Here is an 18,339-nt window from a genome sequence, read left to right on the forward strand (position 1 = left end):
AGCAGATAGACAGGGAGCCAGACAGAGACTGAGCCAGACAGACACGGAGCAAGACAGACAGAGAAAAAAACATACATGCAGGCAGTCAGACAGGGAGCCAGGCAGACAAGGATGCAGACACACATGGAAACAGACAGGGAGGCAGACAGACGGGGAGACAAACATGAAGACAGAAAGACATGTTGGCAGACAGTTAGGGAACATAACAGACAGGGAGACAGACAGACATGGAGACAGACAAGGAGGCATACGGACAGACAGGGAGGTATACAGGCAGGAAGACAGTCAGGGAGGCAGACAAAAATGGAGTCAAACAGACAGGGAGCAAGATAAGGAGCCAGGCAGACATTGTGTCAGACAGACAGGTAGCCAGACAACCAAAGAGCCACACAGACAGGGAGCCACACATATAGTGAGCAGTACAGACCAAGAGCTAGACTGACAAAGAGCCAAACAGAGTGCTAGACAGACAGGTCCAAAGACAGATAGGCAGGGAGAACAGACAGGGATGCACTCAGACAGAAGGTAGACATACAGGGAGGCAGGGAGACATGAAGAGTGACAGGGAGGCAGGCAGACAAAAAGACAGACAGACATGGAGGTAGACAGACAGGGAGCCAGACAGAGAGCCAGACAGGGAGCCAGAAAGACAGGGAGGCAGAGAGACAGGGAAGCAGACAGGGAGGCCGACAGACAGGGAAGCAGACAGGGAGGCCGACAGACAGGGAGTCTGACAGACAGGGAGCCAGACAGACAGGGAGCCAGACAAACAGGCAAACAGACAGAGAGGCAGACAGATAGGAAACAGACAGACAAAGAGTTAGACAGACAGTGAGTTATACAGACAACGATCCAGACAGACAGGGAGGCAGGCAGACAGGGAGGCAAACAGACATGGAAACAGACAAGGGCCAAGACAGACAGGGAGCCAGATAGACGGTGAGCCTTGAAACCTGGGGGCCAGACAAACAGTGAGCCAGACAGACTGGGAGCCTGACAGACGGGGAACCAGACTGACAGTGAGCTATACAAACAGGGAGCCAGGCAGCATGAAAGTTCATCTGTGTTGGTAGAATACATTATAGAGAAAGGCTAAACTTTCTTTCCAACACTAAGATAATGTAGGGACTTACCCCTAAATTTTCGGTCGAACTCCGTCAACCTTGCTCACAGAATGACCCTTTCTCCCTCCAGCAGTGACGTCAGGAAGACACCACTTTTGCAGGAGGGGGTCATAAATATCAGAAAGTCTATGTCATCCCCCGTCTCTGTTGAGTAAGGGCCGATGAGCTCTGATGTGCAAAACCTCCTTCACTCCTCGTGCGAAGAAGTCCTGTTCTGAGTCTAAGACTTTAACACTGTCTAACGAGATGGAATGTCCCGGCGACTCAGGTGTATATGTTGTGACACCTCAGAGTTGACAGAGCTTGGGCGTCGGTGTTCGAGGAACATAGTTTTCAGTGCACGCTCCGTTTCGCCAATGTACGTTTCCTTGCAAGGGCCTTTGTTAGTTGTTCCTTGGCACGCAATGTGGTACACCACGCCACATCTAATTTCTTTAGGAGTTTTTTCCTTAGGTGCCACTAGGAAGTTCTTGAGTGTACGTGTTGGCTTGAAACAGGTCTTAATTTGACAGACGGACAGACAGGGAGCTAGACGGACATGGTGCCAAATTGACAGAGAGTCAAACAGTCACGGAGGCAGACAGACAGGGGGGCAGACAGAGAGGGGGGCAGACAGACAGAGAGGCAGGCAGACACGGAGGCAGACAGGCATGTAGGAAGACAGACAGTAAGGTAGACAAACAGGGATACAGACGGACAGGGAGGCACACAGACAGGGAGACGGACAGGGATCCAGGCAGACAGGGAGGCAAACATACAGGCAGGCTGGTAGTCAGACAGAGAGGCAGTAAGGCAAAAAGACAGGGAGTAAGCCAGAAAAACAGGAAGGCAGACAGACAGGGAGGCAGACAGACATGGAGGCAAACAGAGATGGAGGCAGACTAGACAGACAGGGAGGTAGGCAGACATGGAGTACAGACAGACAGGGAGGCACACAGACAGGGAGACAGTATACAGGGAGGCAGGCAGAAAGGAGGCAGGCAGACAGACAGACAGACAGAAAGGGAGTCAGACAGACAGGAAGACAGACAGACAGGGAGGCAGACAGACAGGGAGCCAGTCAGACGGGGAGGCAGTCAGACAGGTAGCCAGACAGACAGGGAGCTAGACAGACAGGGAGCCAAACAGTCACGGAGGCAGAAAGACGGAGAAATACAGGGAGCCAGACAGACATGGAGCCAGACAGACAGGGAGGCAAATATACAGTCAGGCAAACATACAGGCAGGCAGGCAGACAGAGAGGCAGGTAGACAGGAATGCAGGCTGACGGGGAGGCAGACAAGGAGCCAGAAAGACAGGGAGGCAGACAGACAGGGAGACAGATAGGAGCCAGACAGACAGGGGCCAGACAGATGGGGAGAAAGACAGGGAGACAGACAGGTATGGAGGCAGACATACAGGGAGGCCGACAAACAGGCAGGAAGACAGACAGGGAGACAGATAGGCAGGTAGACAGGGAGACAGACAGGGAGCCAGAAAGACAGGGAAACAATCAGGGAACCAGACCCTTAGGGAAACAAACAGATAGGCCTACAGACTGATAGGCAGGAAGACAGACAGGGAGGCAGGCAGACATGAAGATAGACTGGGAATTTTTTATTGCCATATTTCGGTCCAATATGCACTGAAAACATACAAATGTTTACCATTTTTCTGCGTAGAGTTAGTTTTATGGTTATGGTTATGGTTATGGTTATGGTTATGGTTATGGTTATGGTTATGGTTATGGAAAGGGTTGAGGTAAGGGTAAGTGTAAGGGGTTCGCAGTAGAAAGTTCGTTTTCGAGGAATTATGATTTTTGGCCTTTTTTGGACCAAAATTTAGGAAAACATCCAAATTTTGACCGTTTTTCTAAGAAGGCTTAGTGCTAGCGTTATGGTTATGGTTTTGGTTATGGTTATGGGTTCGCGATACAGACTTTGTTTCCGAGGAATTTTGCTTTTTGGAAATGTTTCGTCCAGAAATGCATTCAAAACATGCAAATTTGACTTTTTTTTGAGACTGCTTAGGGTTAATGTTATGTTTAGGGTTAGGCCAGGGTTAGGTTTAGGGAAACTTTTTTATTCGAGGAATTGTGATTTGTTTTCCATATTTCGGCCCAAAATGCATAGAAAACATGCAAATTTTATTTAGGGTTAGTGTTATTGTTATGGCAAAGGTTTTTGGCCAGGGTTAGGGGTACGAGGTAGAAAATTTGTTTCCGAGGAATTGTGTTTTTTTGCCACATTTCGGCCGAAAATGCATAGAAAACATGCAAATTTGACCATTTTACTTGGACAGCTTAGGGCTAGTGTTTTCGTTATGGTAAGAGCCAAGGTTAGGGTGATTGACCCCATGTTGACAGAACGCAGATAAAAACAAAGCATAAACGACTATTTATTGCAGTGCCTATTAATTCAGTTTTTGCATCCCAATGAGTTTGTGAAGTCATTGACAGAGTCTACTAGACTAATTTAATGGTTCCGTATACGGGGTGATTTGCAGACTAGCTGTAAATAATTTGTTCCAAACGCGTTTGATAACAGTTGACAAAACATCCCAGCATTTCAGGAAAAGTTTGAAGTTTTACTTCTTGAGATAATGACATCTTCTTTCATCCATTTCCAAAGGATTTAATGTATTACAGTGAAACGTTGTAACTGTGTTGTTACACATTTAGATATCACGGCCATGGAGTCCACCACAGTAAAGTTCACCATCATGGAGTGCACGAAGGTTAGATATACGGTCGTGGAATCCTCCTTGCCTGGCCGCGTGCCATTATTACGTTTACGGCCATTTAAAATTAGCACGTCCACCTTAGCTTGGCAAGGCTAAGGGCACAACCCCCGCACGTGCAAATACGTGCTGTCTACGTGCCAAAACGTGGGCAATCTTTTGGTAAGTACCACCTCCGTACGAACTCGTAGGGAATCCAACGTATGTTGGAGCACGCAGACACGCCGTAGAACGCTACGTACTTTGTGGGCCATCGGGCTGCGGTTTCGGGCTGCGGTTTCGCGTATCGCACCCTACGGGCGATAAGGATCTCCATTGTTTATAGAACAGGTTTGATAGAGAAAATGCTAATCATCCCAAAAAGAAGAAAAACCAGGTGTCCTCTTTACAAATTTTTACAGTCGAGAGCTGTGTTGGGTGGTGCATGCAGTCCAACCATTCTGGTCCTCTTTAAAGCTGATTGAAGTAGGTGATTTTATGTCTGTTATTGTTTAGATAAAAAACTTAACATTTCTCAACATTTTCTTGTAGTAGAGTAATTATTGAATTTACTAGGGTGTATCTGATGTTGCAGTTACCAACGTTTGGAACATGTGCTTTAAATCTCTGCCTGTAGCTCGCGATGGGTTGAGAAAGAAGCCATAACGTTACATGACATGAAGATTGTAAGTCTTTAGTTATCATTCTTTTAGCTGTTACGTGGAATATAAAGCTTTTCCAAACCTTTGCAGTCAACAATTCACGTCAAAAAATTAAAATCTCCAATGACAATTGACTTCAATCATGTACAAATCAATGGTATAATTTGTTAAGAAGACAGATGTTTTTGTTTAGGTTATACCCCTTTTCCACTAGGACCGCGCTCTCTCTGCAAACTAAAATTGGACAGATCGCTTAAAATCGTTGTATAGAAAAAAAGCTGTACATAAACTGTTGTATTGAAAAGAAAATGTTTACGCTTTGGGTGTATTGTTGTCTTTTCAGTCACACAGAAATCAAATGTTACACACATCCGTTTTCGGTAGTATTAAAAGCACTATCTCAATCTTCATCAAGTGAAAAGGGGACCTTGCTGAAGATAGAGTAGACTCTATATTGGAGACAGATATATTCAGTTGCCTGAGTAACTATTTCCATTGTGTAAACATCGTGGGATGAAAGCGGGTCACATAGCCTTCGGCAAAGTTGTAAAGGACAAAGCATTTTGATTCACACGTCTTCTTGGAAAGCCTACTAGCTTTCTGATTCGATGAGACACCGTATATCTGTAATGGTACTACTTTGTCAAACATATAGGTTGGCGGTTTATATCGGCAAAGCGTAAAACTAGGTACTGTGATTTCTCGACTGGCCTGGCGCATCCATTATAAAACGGTATGTTCATATTTTTTTCCTTACAGTATTTACTGCACACAAGTGTTAAACAAATCATATATATTTTTTTTTATCTTAAACTTCTTGTACTGTGAAAAAATGTTTTCGCTTCGCATCGTATACGTTTTTTGGGTTCAGTTGTATCTATGTAGCTCAAATCTCTGAATAACCAACTCTTTGTCGTTATAGCTCGTTTTTGAAAATATCATAATCTATTTTTTGGGCGCGACTAGCGAGTGTTTATCATGTAATTAAATAGAGAATTCGTTTTAGTCTATGAAATTAGAAATATAATCAGAACTCTCTCCCCCTTTCCAGAGACCTGTTCCTTTCACTTTAGAGCGCGTATCATTATACTGTAAATGCAGTTAAGTTCGCGGGGATTTAATTTCGCGGTAGCGGGAAAAGGAATTTTCGCCGAGGTTTTAAGTTCGCGGTAGTACCATGCACTATAGTCTCTTTCTGTCATGGAAAAATGTTCGCGGTGGTTTTAAATTCGCGGTGAAGTGGCCACCGCGAAAACCGCGAACATAAAACCACCGCGAAAATTTCTGCATTTACAGTAACTGAAGTCGTCTTTATACTCAGCTACAAGGAGCTCCATTCATTGCAGCGAATTCACAAGATGAGACAATTGACTCTGCCGGCCTGTCTGCTTGCTTCCCTGGCGTTTACCACGGCTCAGGTAGGTTGACTTTTTTTCTTTAACCTTCGGGCAGGAGGTTCAACTGCCTTCTGGCGTTATTGTGCTTGTTTTTTCGAACATAAACAGATATTCCAGCAGTGTATGTGCAGCATATTCCAGTGTTTTGGACTAAAGCTCATATTAAATTGCGCCCACGTATGATTCAACTTGAACACATCTCAAAATAAATGCATATGCATTCTATTTACATTCAGAATAATTTTTGCGTCGCTGTCAATGTTTGATGATTTCACTTATAAATACTTAATACGTAAACTATTTATCAACTATCATGGTTGTCTCGAGTAAATTCTGTATAGCCGTGAGTTCTGCTTTATTCAAACAAAGTTTGAGCATTTGCTATCAGAAATCTTGCGCCTGGAGGTATTTAAAACGGTTTTAGATTATAAATATCCATGGATGTGGATGTAGAAATGACCATTTTTAGTGTAAACCCACGAGACTATAAATGTTTTAGACATACAGACTTTCTGGTCGGAATGATAACTTGTGAAAGGGGGGTATTTCCCCTCTGGGGACTGCCAATCATTCGGAAGGAATGCAGCAAGACAACTCACAGATTAAACAATCGGACCATCTCACGTTTTAAATGACAAAAGAGAAGACCCCATACATCAACTTTAAAGTGATTAATCTCAATTGCATGGTAGATAACTCCAGTGAGCAATGCTGCCTTCTACCCGTACGGACCCGGTACCGCAGATATTCTGGACCCTGCAGCTGATGACGGCACCTCGGGAGAACAAAGCCTCAGCACCCAATTTCCATTCTTTGGAAATACCTACAATTCACTTTACGTAAGTGCCTTTAGCCATATCCACTGGATGAAGAAATGGATTCATTTTATAGACACTTGTTTGCTTGAGTTTGTTGCTGTTCTGTAATGGCTGTCGTTCTTACTTGCATGAATTGGGAATGAGCTGTAACAGTTTCCTCAGATTGGTATTACGTCACTGGATAACAAAGATCTTTGTACATATGCAGGAACAGGTTTTTCTGGCTGTTTGTCGCTTTCTTTTAAATCTGACTGGTTATGGTTCTAAGCACTGTGTAGGTGTCACTACGGATAACATATGCTATCCCAAACGTTAAGCATTTACACATATAGATAGGTAGTACATACGGTGTTACCATGTACAGGCTTGAAATGAAGAGTCCTTTTTCTCTTAATCTTCTGCGTTTTCCGTAGGTAAATACCAACGGTGCCATCTCCTTTGGCGGCGCGGTAACAGGCGCCACAACAGTTGCGTTTCCAGTGACCGACAACAAGGTCATCGCCGCTTTCTTCACCGACATCCAGACAAACCATACTGGTCACATCTACCATCGGGAAACTGTGGATGCTGATGTATTGGCCAGAGCAACCATAGACATCCGGACAGCCTTTCCCGCCGATAATGGAGGCTTCGTGGCGACCTGGACCTACATCGCTACATGGCATGAAGTTGGAATGAAGGGGGCGACGGGAGATGGTCTTAATCTTGTAAGTTTGCAATAATTATATGATTAACAAGCCGAAAGATTCTGAAAAAAGCTGGCCGGTGCGTATTTTGGAAAAAGCCTGGATGGTAAACAAAATCACATGAAAAAAGAGTTTTTATACATCGCATTACTGAATTGGTCCGTCTTCTATCTAAAAAACATTACATAAGATTTGTCTAAGGCCATGTTGATTTGATTATATGGATGACATCCGCGCTCGCACCAATTTTTGGCCATTTCCAAAAAAAAAAAAAAGGTTTGGACCACACAGTAAATTGTGCAAAGCAGCTGTAAAATGAGCACAAATATTCCGTAGATTGAAAAAAAGGAATCAGAAAACAGATAACTGATGCCATAGAATGCCAAAATAAATCTAAAGTCAAAGAATAAGATGTGAAAGGACAGAAAGAAAAAAAAAAGTATTCTTTGTAGGGGTTTGTACCAGTAAATTCAGGATAGGTCCCGTTCAGGTCCAGAGGATCATTTCCAGGTGGACCTGAATCTGGACCTGATTGTCTGTTGAGACTTGAGAACTGGCAATGCAATGGTAATTGGTCAATTTTGCTACAAAGGAATCTCTTTGGTGGATTATTGGACTACCACTGGCATTTTAAAATCCCATCTTCATGTAATAAAGGCTAACTGTCTGTACCTTTGACTGTAGAAACTTGGTACAAGTGACTATAACCTCTACTCACTTCGCTTTTGTTGTCTTAAGATCTTCTTGGCCCGGTAAAACCCCAAACACCTGCCGAGATAGTGTGTCCATTTTGTAATCGGTGAAACCCGTTCGTCTGATTTTTTTCAGGTCTATTTTTTTTTTCCAAGACAAAAAAAATGTTTTGCACTCGTATGATGTACTGGTCGCAACATCTAACTGTTGGTATACCATACATGTGTTTGTAGTCGTATGTTGAACCTTCCTGGCCACATTGATTTCATACTGAAGCCAACTTTTTTTTTTGGCCAAACTTTTTTTTTATTCGCTCGCTCGCATCAATTTTGGACTTCCCATAGGATGTCATCCGTATAATCAACTCAACATGGCCTAACAAAGAAAAAAAAATGTAACAAGTGGGGTTCGAACCCACGATCCACGGCTGCAAAAGCAAACCGCTATCCGCACCCAGCGCCCTAGACCTCTCGGCCACGTTGACTTGATTACGTAATCAGGCGTGTAGAAGGGCTTTTAAGAAGGGTGTGGTTAAATCGACCGATCCATGCATCCATCCATGCAACCGTTGAAGGGTTGAACGAACGGGTTCGCACCAGCAAAAAAACCCCGGCTTATAGTAGTTGTTGGGGTGGAAGATCATATCGTTTCCGTCTGTCCTTCTCTTACAGTAGAAGAAAATTATTCTCATAAAGGCAAGAAAAATACGTATCCTTAACTACAACATCTTTTCGGAGATTACATAGAGTAGCAGTAATGGACGTTAACCCACATAAATAAATAGTAAAACCACATAAACTAGAAATGTAATATTTGCAAGCAACTACAGAATGTTACCTTCACATGTTGTAGTCTAACACTGGCAACTGTTTTGTTCATTCTTATTTGAACACATTTCTAAATGTAGTGACCTGAGCCCCTCTAGATCTGGCAAATGCTACATTATGTAACCGAACACCACATGGTGCCTGCTACTTTACCGGTTACCATGGTGACAGCCGTCTGGTCCAGGTCGTTGACCTTATTTGTGGCGAAAAGAAGAAGAAAGAAAGCAAAAACAATATGTTCCCTTCTGTGAAGGTAACATAATAAAAGTGAACTTTCTTCATCCACTGAATCAGATGTAACTAACGTCAGTAATTCCTCCTGACTTTGTTTTTATCAAATTGTGTGTAAATGGCCTACTTCAATATAGACCCGAATGAGGAAAATCAACTCTCATAATCTAACCAGGTTTAAAGACCCAGGTTGTACTATAGAATCACCCAATAAATTGAGCTAACGTTAACTAACAAAAAAAATTAACATCCGGGAAAGAAAGACTTCTGCCTCCTTGCATAACTTGATATATCAATAAAACACAGCATTGCTCATACTCGCTATATGTACAAAGTACGAAACAAATCAAACTTTAAATCAACTTCACAGGAAAATTACGAATAAATTTTCCCTGTTTGTCTTCAAGTGTACTAAGGCTACATTGTCATTGTTATATCTTGTATACCAGTTTGTGAAAAAAATATATAAAAGCAAAAAAAAAGAAAGAAGACGAACATTTTACGTACATGAAAGTTTATCTGTGTCGGTAAAATACATTATAGAAACTAGAGTTCCACGAACACATACCTTTGCCAAATAAACCAGGTTTGTTATGTAGAATGATGTCTGTAGACAAATGCGTTACTCATTTCATTTTCTTTATAATTAAATGCTTGGAGTTGGTTTAAAAAATTTCGGCATTTATTATGCAAATTAGATCCCAATTTACAATTAATTGATATCAAATTGTATCAAGCATTACTTAAGCTATCAGCATACCAAAAATCATGATGATCCTTTGATCCATTCTTGACTTATTCTCTTTCAAAGTCTTTAAATACACCTCTTACTCTCTTCCCTCTTTCTCAGTTACATATGTGACAACTTTGATGAAAGTACTATAATGGAATGCAGTGGATTTATGAACTTTTCCTAATCAATTATGCAAATTAGCTGTTAACTTGCATAATAAGTATCACATTATATAAGTCTTCATTTAGGCTATCTACATGCCGAAAATCATGACGATCCGTCAACACGTTAATATTTTCTCATTAATTATGCAAACGAGATCATCATTTGCATGATAAATATGTATTGACATTTCTCTCTTTCTCAGCTACATATGTGACAAGTTTTAAAGCCCTATCATGGAATGTAGTGAATTTATAAAATATCCTCATTAATTATGCAAATTAGCTGTTGATTTGAATAATTGTTATCTCATTATGTAGGTCTTCACTTACGCTACCTACATACAAAAAAACATGATGATCCGTCAACATGTTCATATTTTTCTCATTAATTATGCAAATGAGGTCATCATTTGCATAATTGATATCTGTCGACATTTCTCTCCTTCCCAGCTACATATGTGACAAGTTTGAAAGTCCTATCATGGAATGTAGTGGATTTATAATTTTTCCTCATTAATTATGCAAATTAGCTGCTGATTTGCATAATTAGTATACCATTATGTAAGTCATCACTCATTCTATCTACATACCCAAAAATCATGACGATCCGTCAACACGTTGTAGAGTTATTCTCATCCAAAGTTTGAAAGGAAACCGGCGCCTGCAGTTCCAAAAAAGCCGCTAGGGGGCCCAAACTCACAGCACTTACCCTCTGCCTCCAGGGCTATCTACCACTCAAAAATCATGATCACAGCATGTCCAGAACACGAGATATCAAAAATTGAGGTTCTGCTGCAGTACCTTAGCAAGCCGCTAAGGGGCCCATTATCGAACTTGACCTTCGTTTTCCCGACCCCTACCCACCTACCAAATATTATCGGGATCCATCCAAGACTTCTTGAGTTATGCTGTTAACAGACAGACAGACAGACAGACACACAGACACACAGACTCACAAGCCCAAAACATAACCTTAGCCATTCTGGCAAAGGTAAAAATTGCTAACACTTAACTTCCAACACTGAATTCAACTATGGGCACTTACCCCTCTAAATTTTCGGTCAATCTCCGTCAACCTTGTTCACAGAATATCCCTTTCTATATACAGCAGTGACTTTAGGAACACACCACTTTTGCAGGAACGCTCAACAGAGACGGGGGCGACATAGACTTTCTGATACTTTCTGACCCCCTCCTGCAAAAGTGGTGTGTTCCTGACGTCACTGCTGGAGATAGAGAGGGTCATTCTGTCACAGTGAACAAGGTCGACGGAGATTAACCTAACCTTTAGAGGGGTAAGTTCCTATAGTTTAATTCAGTGTTGGAAGTAAAGTTTAGCAATTCTTCTATTATCTTACGTACTTCCCCAGCGTAGCACGTTCCAACTGGTGCTGGTTACGGACGGCTGCAAGTCCTTCGTCCTGTTTAACTATGACCAGATCCAGTTCCTACAAAGTGGCAGCAGCGGTGGTAATGGGACGAATGGTACAGGACCGAATCCAGCACAGGTATGGACACCATGGGGACATATATTACTGTAAATGCAGAAACTTTCGAGGTGGTTTAATGTTCGCGTTTTTCGCGGTGGTCGCTTCACCGCGAATTTAAAACCACCGCGAACAGTTCCCCATGGCAATAAGAGACTACAGTGTATGGTGCTACCGTGAACTTAAAACCACCGCGAAAAGTCTTTTTCAAATTAAATCCCCGCGAACTTAAATGCATTTACAGTAGTTGATTAATTTACATTGTACCAACCATACCTGCGTTATTACTTTCTTAAGTTTATATTGATGGCGTCATTAAAATGCTCCTATTTTAATATCATAATCACATTATTATTGTAACTAAAAGGTCGAACTTCAAAGTGGACAATAAGTGTATTGGAACAAACGTTTTGAAATTCCCGTGATAACATTTATGTCGGTAGGGAACTTTTGGCACCTTTTGGGAGATAATAATACAGTATATATTTAAAAAAACTCACAAAAGTTCACAAAGAAAAGCCAACCCTGCTTTATTGTAGTTTTGTAACTTAAAACTTTACAATACTTGCGTTTTACCTCTTTCAAAAGCCCTTTTTTGCTCTTGTGAATGGTCCAGAGCCAGTCGCCATATACACTATGATGAACATATTAAATATACTATAGATAATCAAGGGTTAATGACCCCACCCGAGGTGTATATGGTGTCACAACGCCTGGTCTTTTGCTATAACTACTGAATAAAACCACTTCGTTCGCTTCACTCACTGGTTGGTGTCGATTCATTCTGACCAATCAGAAGGAGCCATACACACCGGGATGGCCGGAATCTATGTGTTACGGCGTCATAACCAACAAGGAACGGGGCCTTCTGATTGGTCCGCGGCGCCTGGTTATAATGACAATGATCTTTATTGTATATTCCTGCCCAACATGGGCTAAATGCATTGAGTTGGATAACTTAAGTATACGTGAAACAGGTTACATCTTATATCATCTAAAATCTACATAGTCTCTTGTCTCTTTTTGAAACTGGTGTAAACAAATTTACGAATCTTTTCCAGTACTTTCTATTTATTAGTCGACATAATGTAGTTGAACATTTCGTCCTTGCTTAAACACGTATATTCATTATCTAATTGTAGTGTACTTACGAGAGATTTGCGCATCTCTGTGTATAGTGGGTATTCTAAAAGAAAATGTACTTCATTCTCTACACGTAATGTTGCAAAATGTACATATTCTGTCGTTTGGAGGAGTCTTGTTGTGTCTACCAACTTCAATTTGTAGTGAATCGTCGCTAATACTTAGTTTACTCATGGCTCGGCGGTGATAGAAATTTCGGATATCGAGATATTTTTCTCGCTCATATGTATGTTTAATTCTTCTGTAAGTTCTTAGCTGGTTTCTTTGATTCTCTTTTTTACCGCAAAATTTCAATTCTGAGAAAAAAATGTTGAAGAAAGTTTTATGATAATTGCATTTAAATGAACTGACATCTCGTGTTCAAAGGTCGGGATCAACGGGGGAGATGGAACCCACTACACGATCCACCCGTACTCCAGAACCACCAACCTGTACAACCTGCCGACATGGACTGACCCGGCCGTGTCAGGGCCTGCTGGACGCTGGTACCGGAGGACTGACCAGGCTCTTATCGGCAACACCCCAGCTTTAGGTACAATCTTCTGTTCTTCATTGTTGGAATAACATTACAGCAGTGTTGTGCGATATGTGTGTGCGTACGTGTGTGTGTGCGTGTGTGTGTGTACATGCACGCGTCCGTACGTGTGTTTATGCGTGTGTATGTCTGCGCACGTCGTGTATGTGTGTGTGTGCGTGCATGCTTGCATGTGGGTGTGCGTGTATGTGCGTGCATTCGTGTTTTATGTATCTGTGTGTGTGTGGGGGGGGGGGGTATGTGTGTGTGTGTATGAGCGTCGTGTGTGTGTGTGTGTGCGTGCGTGTGTGCATTCGTGCACGCGAGCGTGTGTATGTGTGTGTGTGAGAGAGAGAAAGTTAATCTAGTGACTAGTAGCAAATAAGAAAGAGATAACAGTCATTACTTAAGTGATGGATGCACTGACTTTACGGATAAATCGTGAAGTAGTGCTCTCTTTATCCCTAAATACAATTCTATTGACATTACAGTCTGCCCATCGTCATACTCCCAGAGGCGCGGGGAAAAGTGTCTAAAGATGTTTAAAAAGCCGACCAAGTCTTACACTGGTGCAAAAGCAACATGCGCTTCAGAGGGGGCAGAACTCTTCATCATCCGCAGTCATGCTGACACTGAATGGGTAGTTGGAATGCTCGCGGACTTTAATAGGTAAGAGAAAAACCTATTCTCCTCTCATGCGAGGGCCACCACACTACATGTTCAGCAACGACCTGGCAAACCGGCCCACGGGTCTACTTTGTCGCTGAGTTGTCGTTGAACAGTCGTCAAGAAAAAAATGTACCTATTGGTGTTCTTCTCCTAAACAGTGTTAGTATCCTGGGCTCAGATTTCTGAAGTGAGTAGTGACTTTGTCAGTACCATCACCAAGAAGGCAATGGGTCGAAAGTTTTCGGTGTCATATTTAGTATGTTTTCCCCGATGGGGAACTGCATATAATTTTTGCCGGTGCTAGTTCTTCTTCATTTTGTTCTACTGTCAGGATCAAATGAAGGCTTAGATCCACGTTACGATATTAGCTGTATATTACGTATATGATCATTTTTTAATCGCGCACAATATATAGGGCAAGGCTAATGGTATAGTATTGTGTTGACAAAAGGCTACGGCTTTCTCGAAAATATTGCCTTTCTGCCATGGTATAAACTAGATTTAGACGTTGTCGGGAATTAGCATATAGCCAAGGGACGTGAACCAATCAAAAGGCCAATTTCATGCTGGTTATGACGCAGTAACAGACGAAAAATCAATAACAGCCGTGCATTAAATAGTTTCATTAACACATATGTGTTAATTAAGGGTTAATGACCCGCCCCGAGGTGTATATGGTGTCATAACGCCTGGTCCTTTGCTATAGCCACCGAATAAAGCCACCGAGTGAGCGAAGTGCAATTATTGTGCACTATTATCATATAGCCTACCCAAACTGACCCATTTAAGTGACAAATTCCTTTATAAAACATACATCTTTTCTTCAGTACATTGAATAAATTTGAACAGTGAATTTGAACAACATACAACTTGGCTTCGCTTACTCGGTGGTTTCATTCGGTGGTTATAGAGCATTCATGGACCAGGCGTTATGACACCATATACACATCGGGGCCGGTCAGTAACCCTATGCTGTACGCCAAAGACATAGGTGAAATCTATTCTGGTAATATTTTTTATTCTTGTCTATTTTTACCATGGATCATAGTCGTACTGGGAAAAAGCGTGATGTGTGGATCGGCCTGACGGATGAAGACACTGAAGGCACGTTCGTGTGGGAGGACGGCACACCTTTTAATGTAACCGGTTACGCACCCTGGGCTGAAGGCGCACACGAACATAACAACGAGTAAGAAACCATTCATTACACTAGCATAAGTGAGCATCTGCGCTTGACCCTCTCTCCCACATGTTAAACGTTGCATCCTCACCTCACCTTACCGGTCCCTTAGCCTCACCGGTTGTAGGGACAGCAATGCCATCAACATAAGTTTTCCATCTTCGTCTATCTTTCTTTGGCCAATGATTTTAGCTGGTGTACTGTCCCTTTTTGTACCGGTACTTCTTTGGCTATTGCTCGTACTACTTGGCCCTCCGGTAAGAGAGCCTTTCAGCGCAATACTAGCTATAGGGTTGGTGGGAGCTCGGCGGACAAGTAACCTGTCGTGGGTAGCTTGACATGTCCCTTTTTCTTTCCTTCTTCTCTTGTATGTATGATGTATAAAATGAAAACAGTGAAAAAACGTCTTATTCCTCTTCTGAAGGTTTCTTGATTTTGTTATACCCAAATCAAAAACGGAACATTCAATTACTGTTCAATTGCTGGTTTCCGAGTCCACATACACATATAGACACAAATTCACACGCATCAATAATTGATACAATTTGTCACGGCACATGAACTCAAGCTCCATTCAGGCAGTGACTATGCGCGTTATATCTTCCAGGTTCCGGAACTGTGTCTTCATCAATAAGCGGAAAAACTGGCTGTGGTACGTTCAAAAATGTAGAGGACCCTGGGAGCTGTATGCGGGGCCAAATTCCTACATCTGCGCAAAGAACGCAGTCCCCGCAGCGCCCGATTGCTAAACACACAAGGGATTCTGTCAATAGCTAGCTTTGTACTAGGTTGTTATTCATTCGCATGTGTACTGTTAGCCTAGGTACCGTCCGATTTCTACCGGGACTCCTTACACTCGCTACCCTAAAAATACTTTTTAGGGCAGCGAGTGTAAGGAAACCCGGTAGAAATCGGATGGTACCCAGGCTAGTGTACTGTGGCCTCATTGCAGTATGTTAGGCTCAGGTCCCATTTGAAACCGGGGCATGGACGGAATGTTTGCGGGAAGTGAAGATAAAGGAGCTTACCAAGGAATATACACAAACCAGAAACCAACCTACACTCTTCATCTCACAGAATAGATGAAGTTTTGACATGTATATTGCGAACTTAAGTTTCGGTCAATTATATAAATTGCACTAGGCAATATCTCCGTGTCGTAATTGGGAAAGGATGATCGGACACCCTGTGTATTTGTATACCCCCGTACTAAGAATGGTTTGGTCTGTATTACATCACGTGATTGATCATTTTGTGACAGTATCATTGTGCAACCTTGCACCCGCCCGCCCATCCCACGGGTTTCTTTGTACCAAACTGAAGAAAAAACATTAAAGAACTCGCAACCGCCACCTCACAGATTCTCCACAGGCTCCTGTCTTTCCTACCTCGTAACTAACTAGACAAAGGCCGTCGCCATTCAAAACAAAACAAACCCCTCAAATTCGAGCGATTCATAACTTTTGAGAGGCTGACAATAAGCAAAATCGTACTTAGGCCACATGCGTGCAACATTATTGTAATAAATGGTAAAATGTTAATCAAAGCTGCCCATAGGAAGACGAAGTGAAGTAAATACAGCTTTCAGTGAGTGTAGGTTAAAATGTTTAATTGCCTTTTTACCAAGAATTCAATGAATTGTTATTTCCGTTTATGTCCACTAGTCAGTATTAGGTCATGGGCAAAGCTAGTTTTAACATAGCATCTGTTTGGTAATTAGTTTCTTGACCCCAGCTTACAAACGATACTTATGATATTTTGGACAATGTAATCGTCATATTTTTTTAAACTTTTGCCAGTGACAAGATATTGCATCGAACAGATGAAGTGTGCCTTACGTTAGGGTAATAATGCTTTGTCTTTTTAATTACGGTTTCGAATTTGTTTGGATAGGTTGTAAGTAAAGGTAGTATCTCACTGCACTTGGGGCAGCGGTGCGGCACTGCGCGGTTCGTTCACTGTGGCACTGTTGTGTTATTTTTGCCGATTTTTTTATAACTTAGATATTCTGTAATACGTAAAAGTATGACTTAGAAGACAAAAATACATAAAACGTAATGAAATTAATTCTTTATCTCCGAAAATCGTTGAGTAATATTTCGAACCCCGCAGTGCGCACCGGTACCCCAAGGGCAGTGAGATACCACCTTAAGAAAATCTGGGGGGGGGGGGTATATTTGTTTATTCCTTTTATTTCTTTGCTTTATGTCATGATACTTGAATAACTTACCTGTGTGACTTACATGATAAAAGTAGATTGTCATACAAGTTGTTACTTTTTATTCTTTTAGTCTTTTTCTTACGTACACCTTTAGGCAAAAAACAACAACACATTCCATAAGGACAACAGCTACAATTTTATTACAACAAAGTTGAACTGACATGATGTCCGTGTGGCGATGATTTGCCAACACTTGTTTATTGAGAGAAGACGTGCAATATACAGACAGCAGTAGAATATACTGCTATCATTCATTTGTATGAAATACGATGGTAAACATTTATGGTGTTATTCAATCCGTTGGAAGCCGATAACTTATTCAGTTATACCCCCTTTCCACTAGGACGGCGCTCTCGCCGCGCTCTCTCTGCGACCTACAATTTGACACATCGTTTAACGAATTGAATCGAAAATAAACGAATCTTGTTACACTTTGTGTGTTTTGTTGTCTTCTCAATCACACTTTTACGTTTTGTATGATATACCCAGTGTGAAAGCGATGGTTTCACATATGTTATTTAGGTCGCAGTGAGAGCGCAGCATGATCGCCGTCCTAGTGGAAAGGGGGCTTAAGACACAATCGGACCCGGAATGATTTTATTTATCAAAGTCGGAAGTCGATGCGTCTTTCAGTTTTCCACAGATTTGCTAAACAAAACAATTGCAAATGATGTTTCAGTACAATATACTAATTTGCCTTTTTCGTTATCTGAACTTTTCGTTGTCTGACTTTTAGCTTTACACTAACAAGATGTAATCAAATCACATTTCGTCTTCTGTCCATGTAGCTGAAGCTCTGCTAATCTAGCAACATAAAATTAAACTAATGGATGGTATCTAAGCTCTTTAAAGACCCGTTATTTTGTTTTTCTTTCTTTAAGATTTGCCAAGAAGTGATGCGGATGTATAAAGGGTTATTGCAATGGTAAGCATTAAGAAGTTGCTTCATGACTTATCTATAGTATTAATTAATAGTGTAGTTAACACAAAAATGAGGTTAAAGTATGACAATTAACGTAAAGAAATCATCATAGTCTCCGGATAGACTTTTTGGTTACTACAATGCAATGTGCGCTAGAATGTTTTTCCATGT

At 41.7% G+C, this 18,339-nt stretch overlaps 2 protein-coding genes across 4 annotated transcripts; both read left to right on the plus strand.

Moving 5' to 3' along the window:
• Positions 1-227: 227 nt before the first annotated feature.
• Positions 228-2,009, plus strand: LOC118404863 (luc7-like protein 3). Its single transcript, XM_035804242.1, has 3 exons — positions 228-365; positions 857-939; positions 1,637-2,009. Exons 1-3 carry the CDS (start codon positions 228-230, stop codon positions 2,007-2,009), a joined length of 594 nt encoding a protein of 197 aa, XP_035660135.1.
• A 2,233-nt stretch (positions 2,010-4,242) lies between these two features.
• Positions 4,243-16,176, plus strand: LOC118404944 (sushi, nidogen and EGF-like domain-containing protein 1). 3 transcript variants are annotated; one of them, XM_035804347.1, is made up of 10 exons: positions 4,243-4,307; positions 5,139-5,216; positions 5,780-5,901; positions 6,573-6,719; positions 7,112-7,405; positions 11,403-11,540; positions 13,029-13,194; positions 13,668-13,845; positions 14,894-15,034; positions 15,633-16,176. In XM_035804347.1, the coding sequence occupies exons 3-10, from the start codon at positions 5,842-5,844 to the stop codon at positions 15,772-15,774; spliced, it is 1,266 nt and encodes a 421-aa protein (XP_035660240.1). In that variant the 5' UTR covers positions 4,243-4,307; positions 5,139-5,216; positions 5,780-5,841; the 3' UTR covers positions 15,775-16,176. The 3 variants fall into 3 exon arrangements, with proteins under 3 accessions (XP_035660240.1, XP_035660239.1, XP_035660241.1); XM_035804346.1 differs by having other exon boundaries at positions 5,805-5,901; XM_035804348.1 differs by lacking the exon at positions 11,403-11,540 and having other exon boundaries at positions 5,805-5,901.
• The last annotated feature ends 2,163 nt before the right edge of the window (positions 16,177-18,339 follow it).

Source organism: Branchiostoma floridae, chromosome 17 (genome assembly GCF_000003815.2).
Source record: "Branchiostoma floridae strain S238N-H82 chromosome 17, Bfl_VNyyK, whole genome shotgun sequence".
Lineage (NCBI taxonomy): Eukaryota > Metazoa > Chordata > Leptocardii > Amphioxiformes > Branchiostomatidae > Branchiostoma > Branchiostoma floridae.

Coding starts and splice junctions, on each gene's coding strand:
- LOC118404863 (XM_035804242.1), top strand. CDS start 228: ATGGAGACAGACAAGGAGGCATACGGACAGACAGGGAGGTATACAGGC. Junction 366..856: donor ACATTGTGTCAGACAGACAG/GTAGCCAGACAA, acceptor ACAACGATCCAG/ACAGACAGGGAGGCAGGCAG. Junction 940..1,636: donor GACAGGGAGCCAGATAGACG/GTGAGCCTTGAA, acceptor TTAATTTGACAG/ACGGACAGACAGGGAGCTAG.
- LOC118404944 (XM_035804347.1), top strand. CDS start 5,842: ATGAGACAATTGACTCTGCCGGCCTGTCTGCTTGCTTCCCTGGCGTTT. Junction 11,541..13,028: donor CAGGACCGAATCCAGCACAG/GTATGGACACCA, acceptor TCGTGTTCAAAG/GTCGGGATCAACGGGGGAGA. Junction 13,195..13,667: donor CGGCAACACCCCAGCTTTAG/GTACAATCTTCT, acceptor TTGACATTACAG/TCTGCCCATCGTCATACTCC.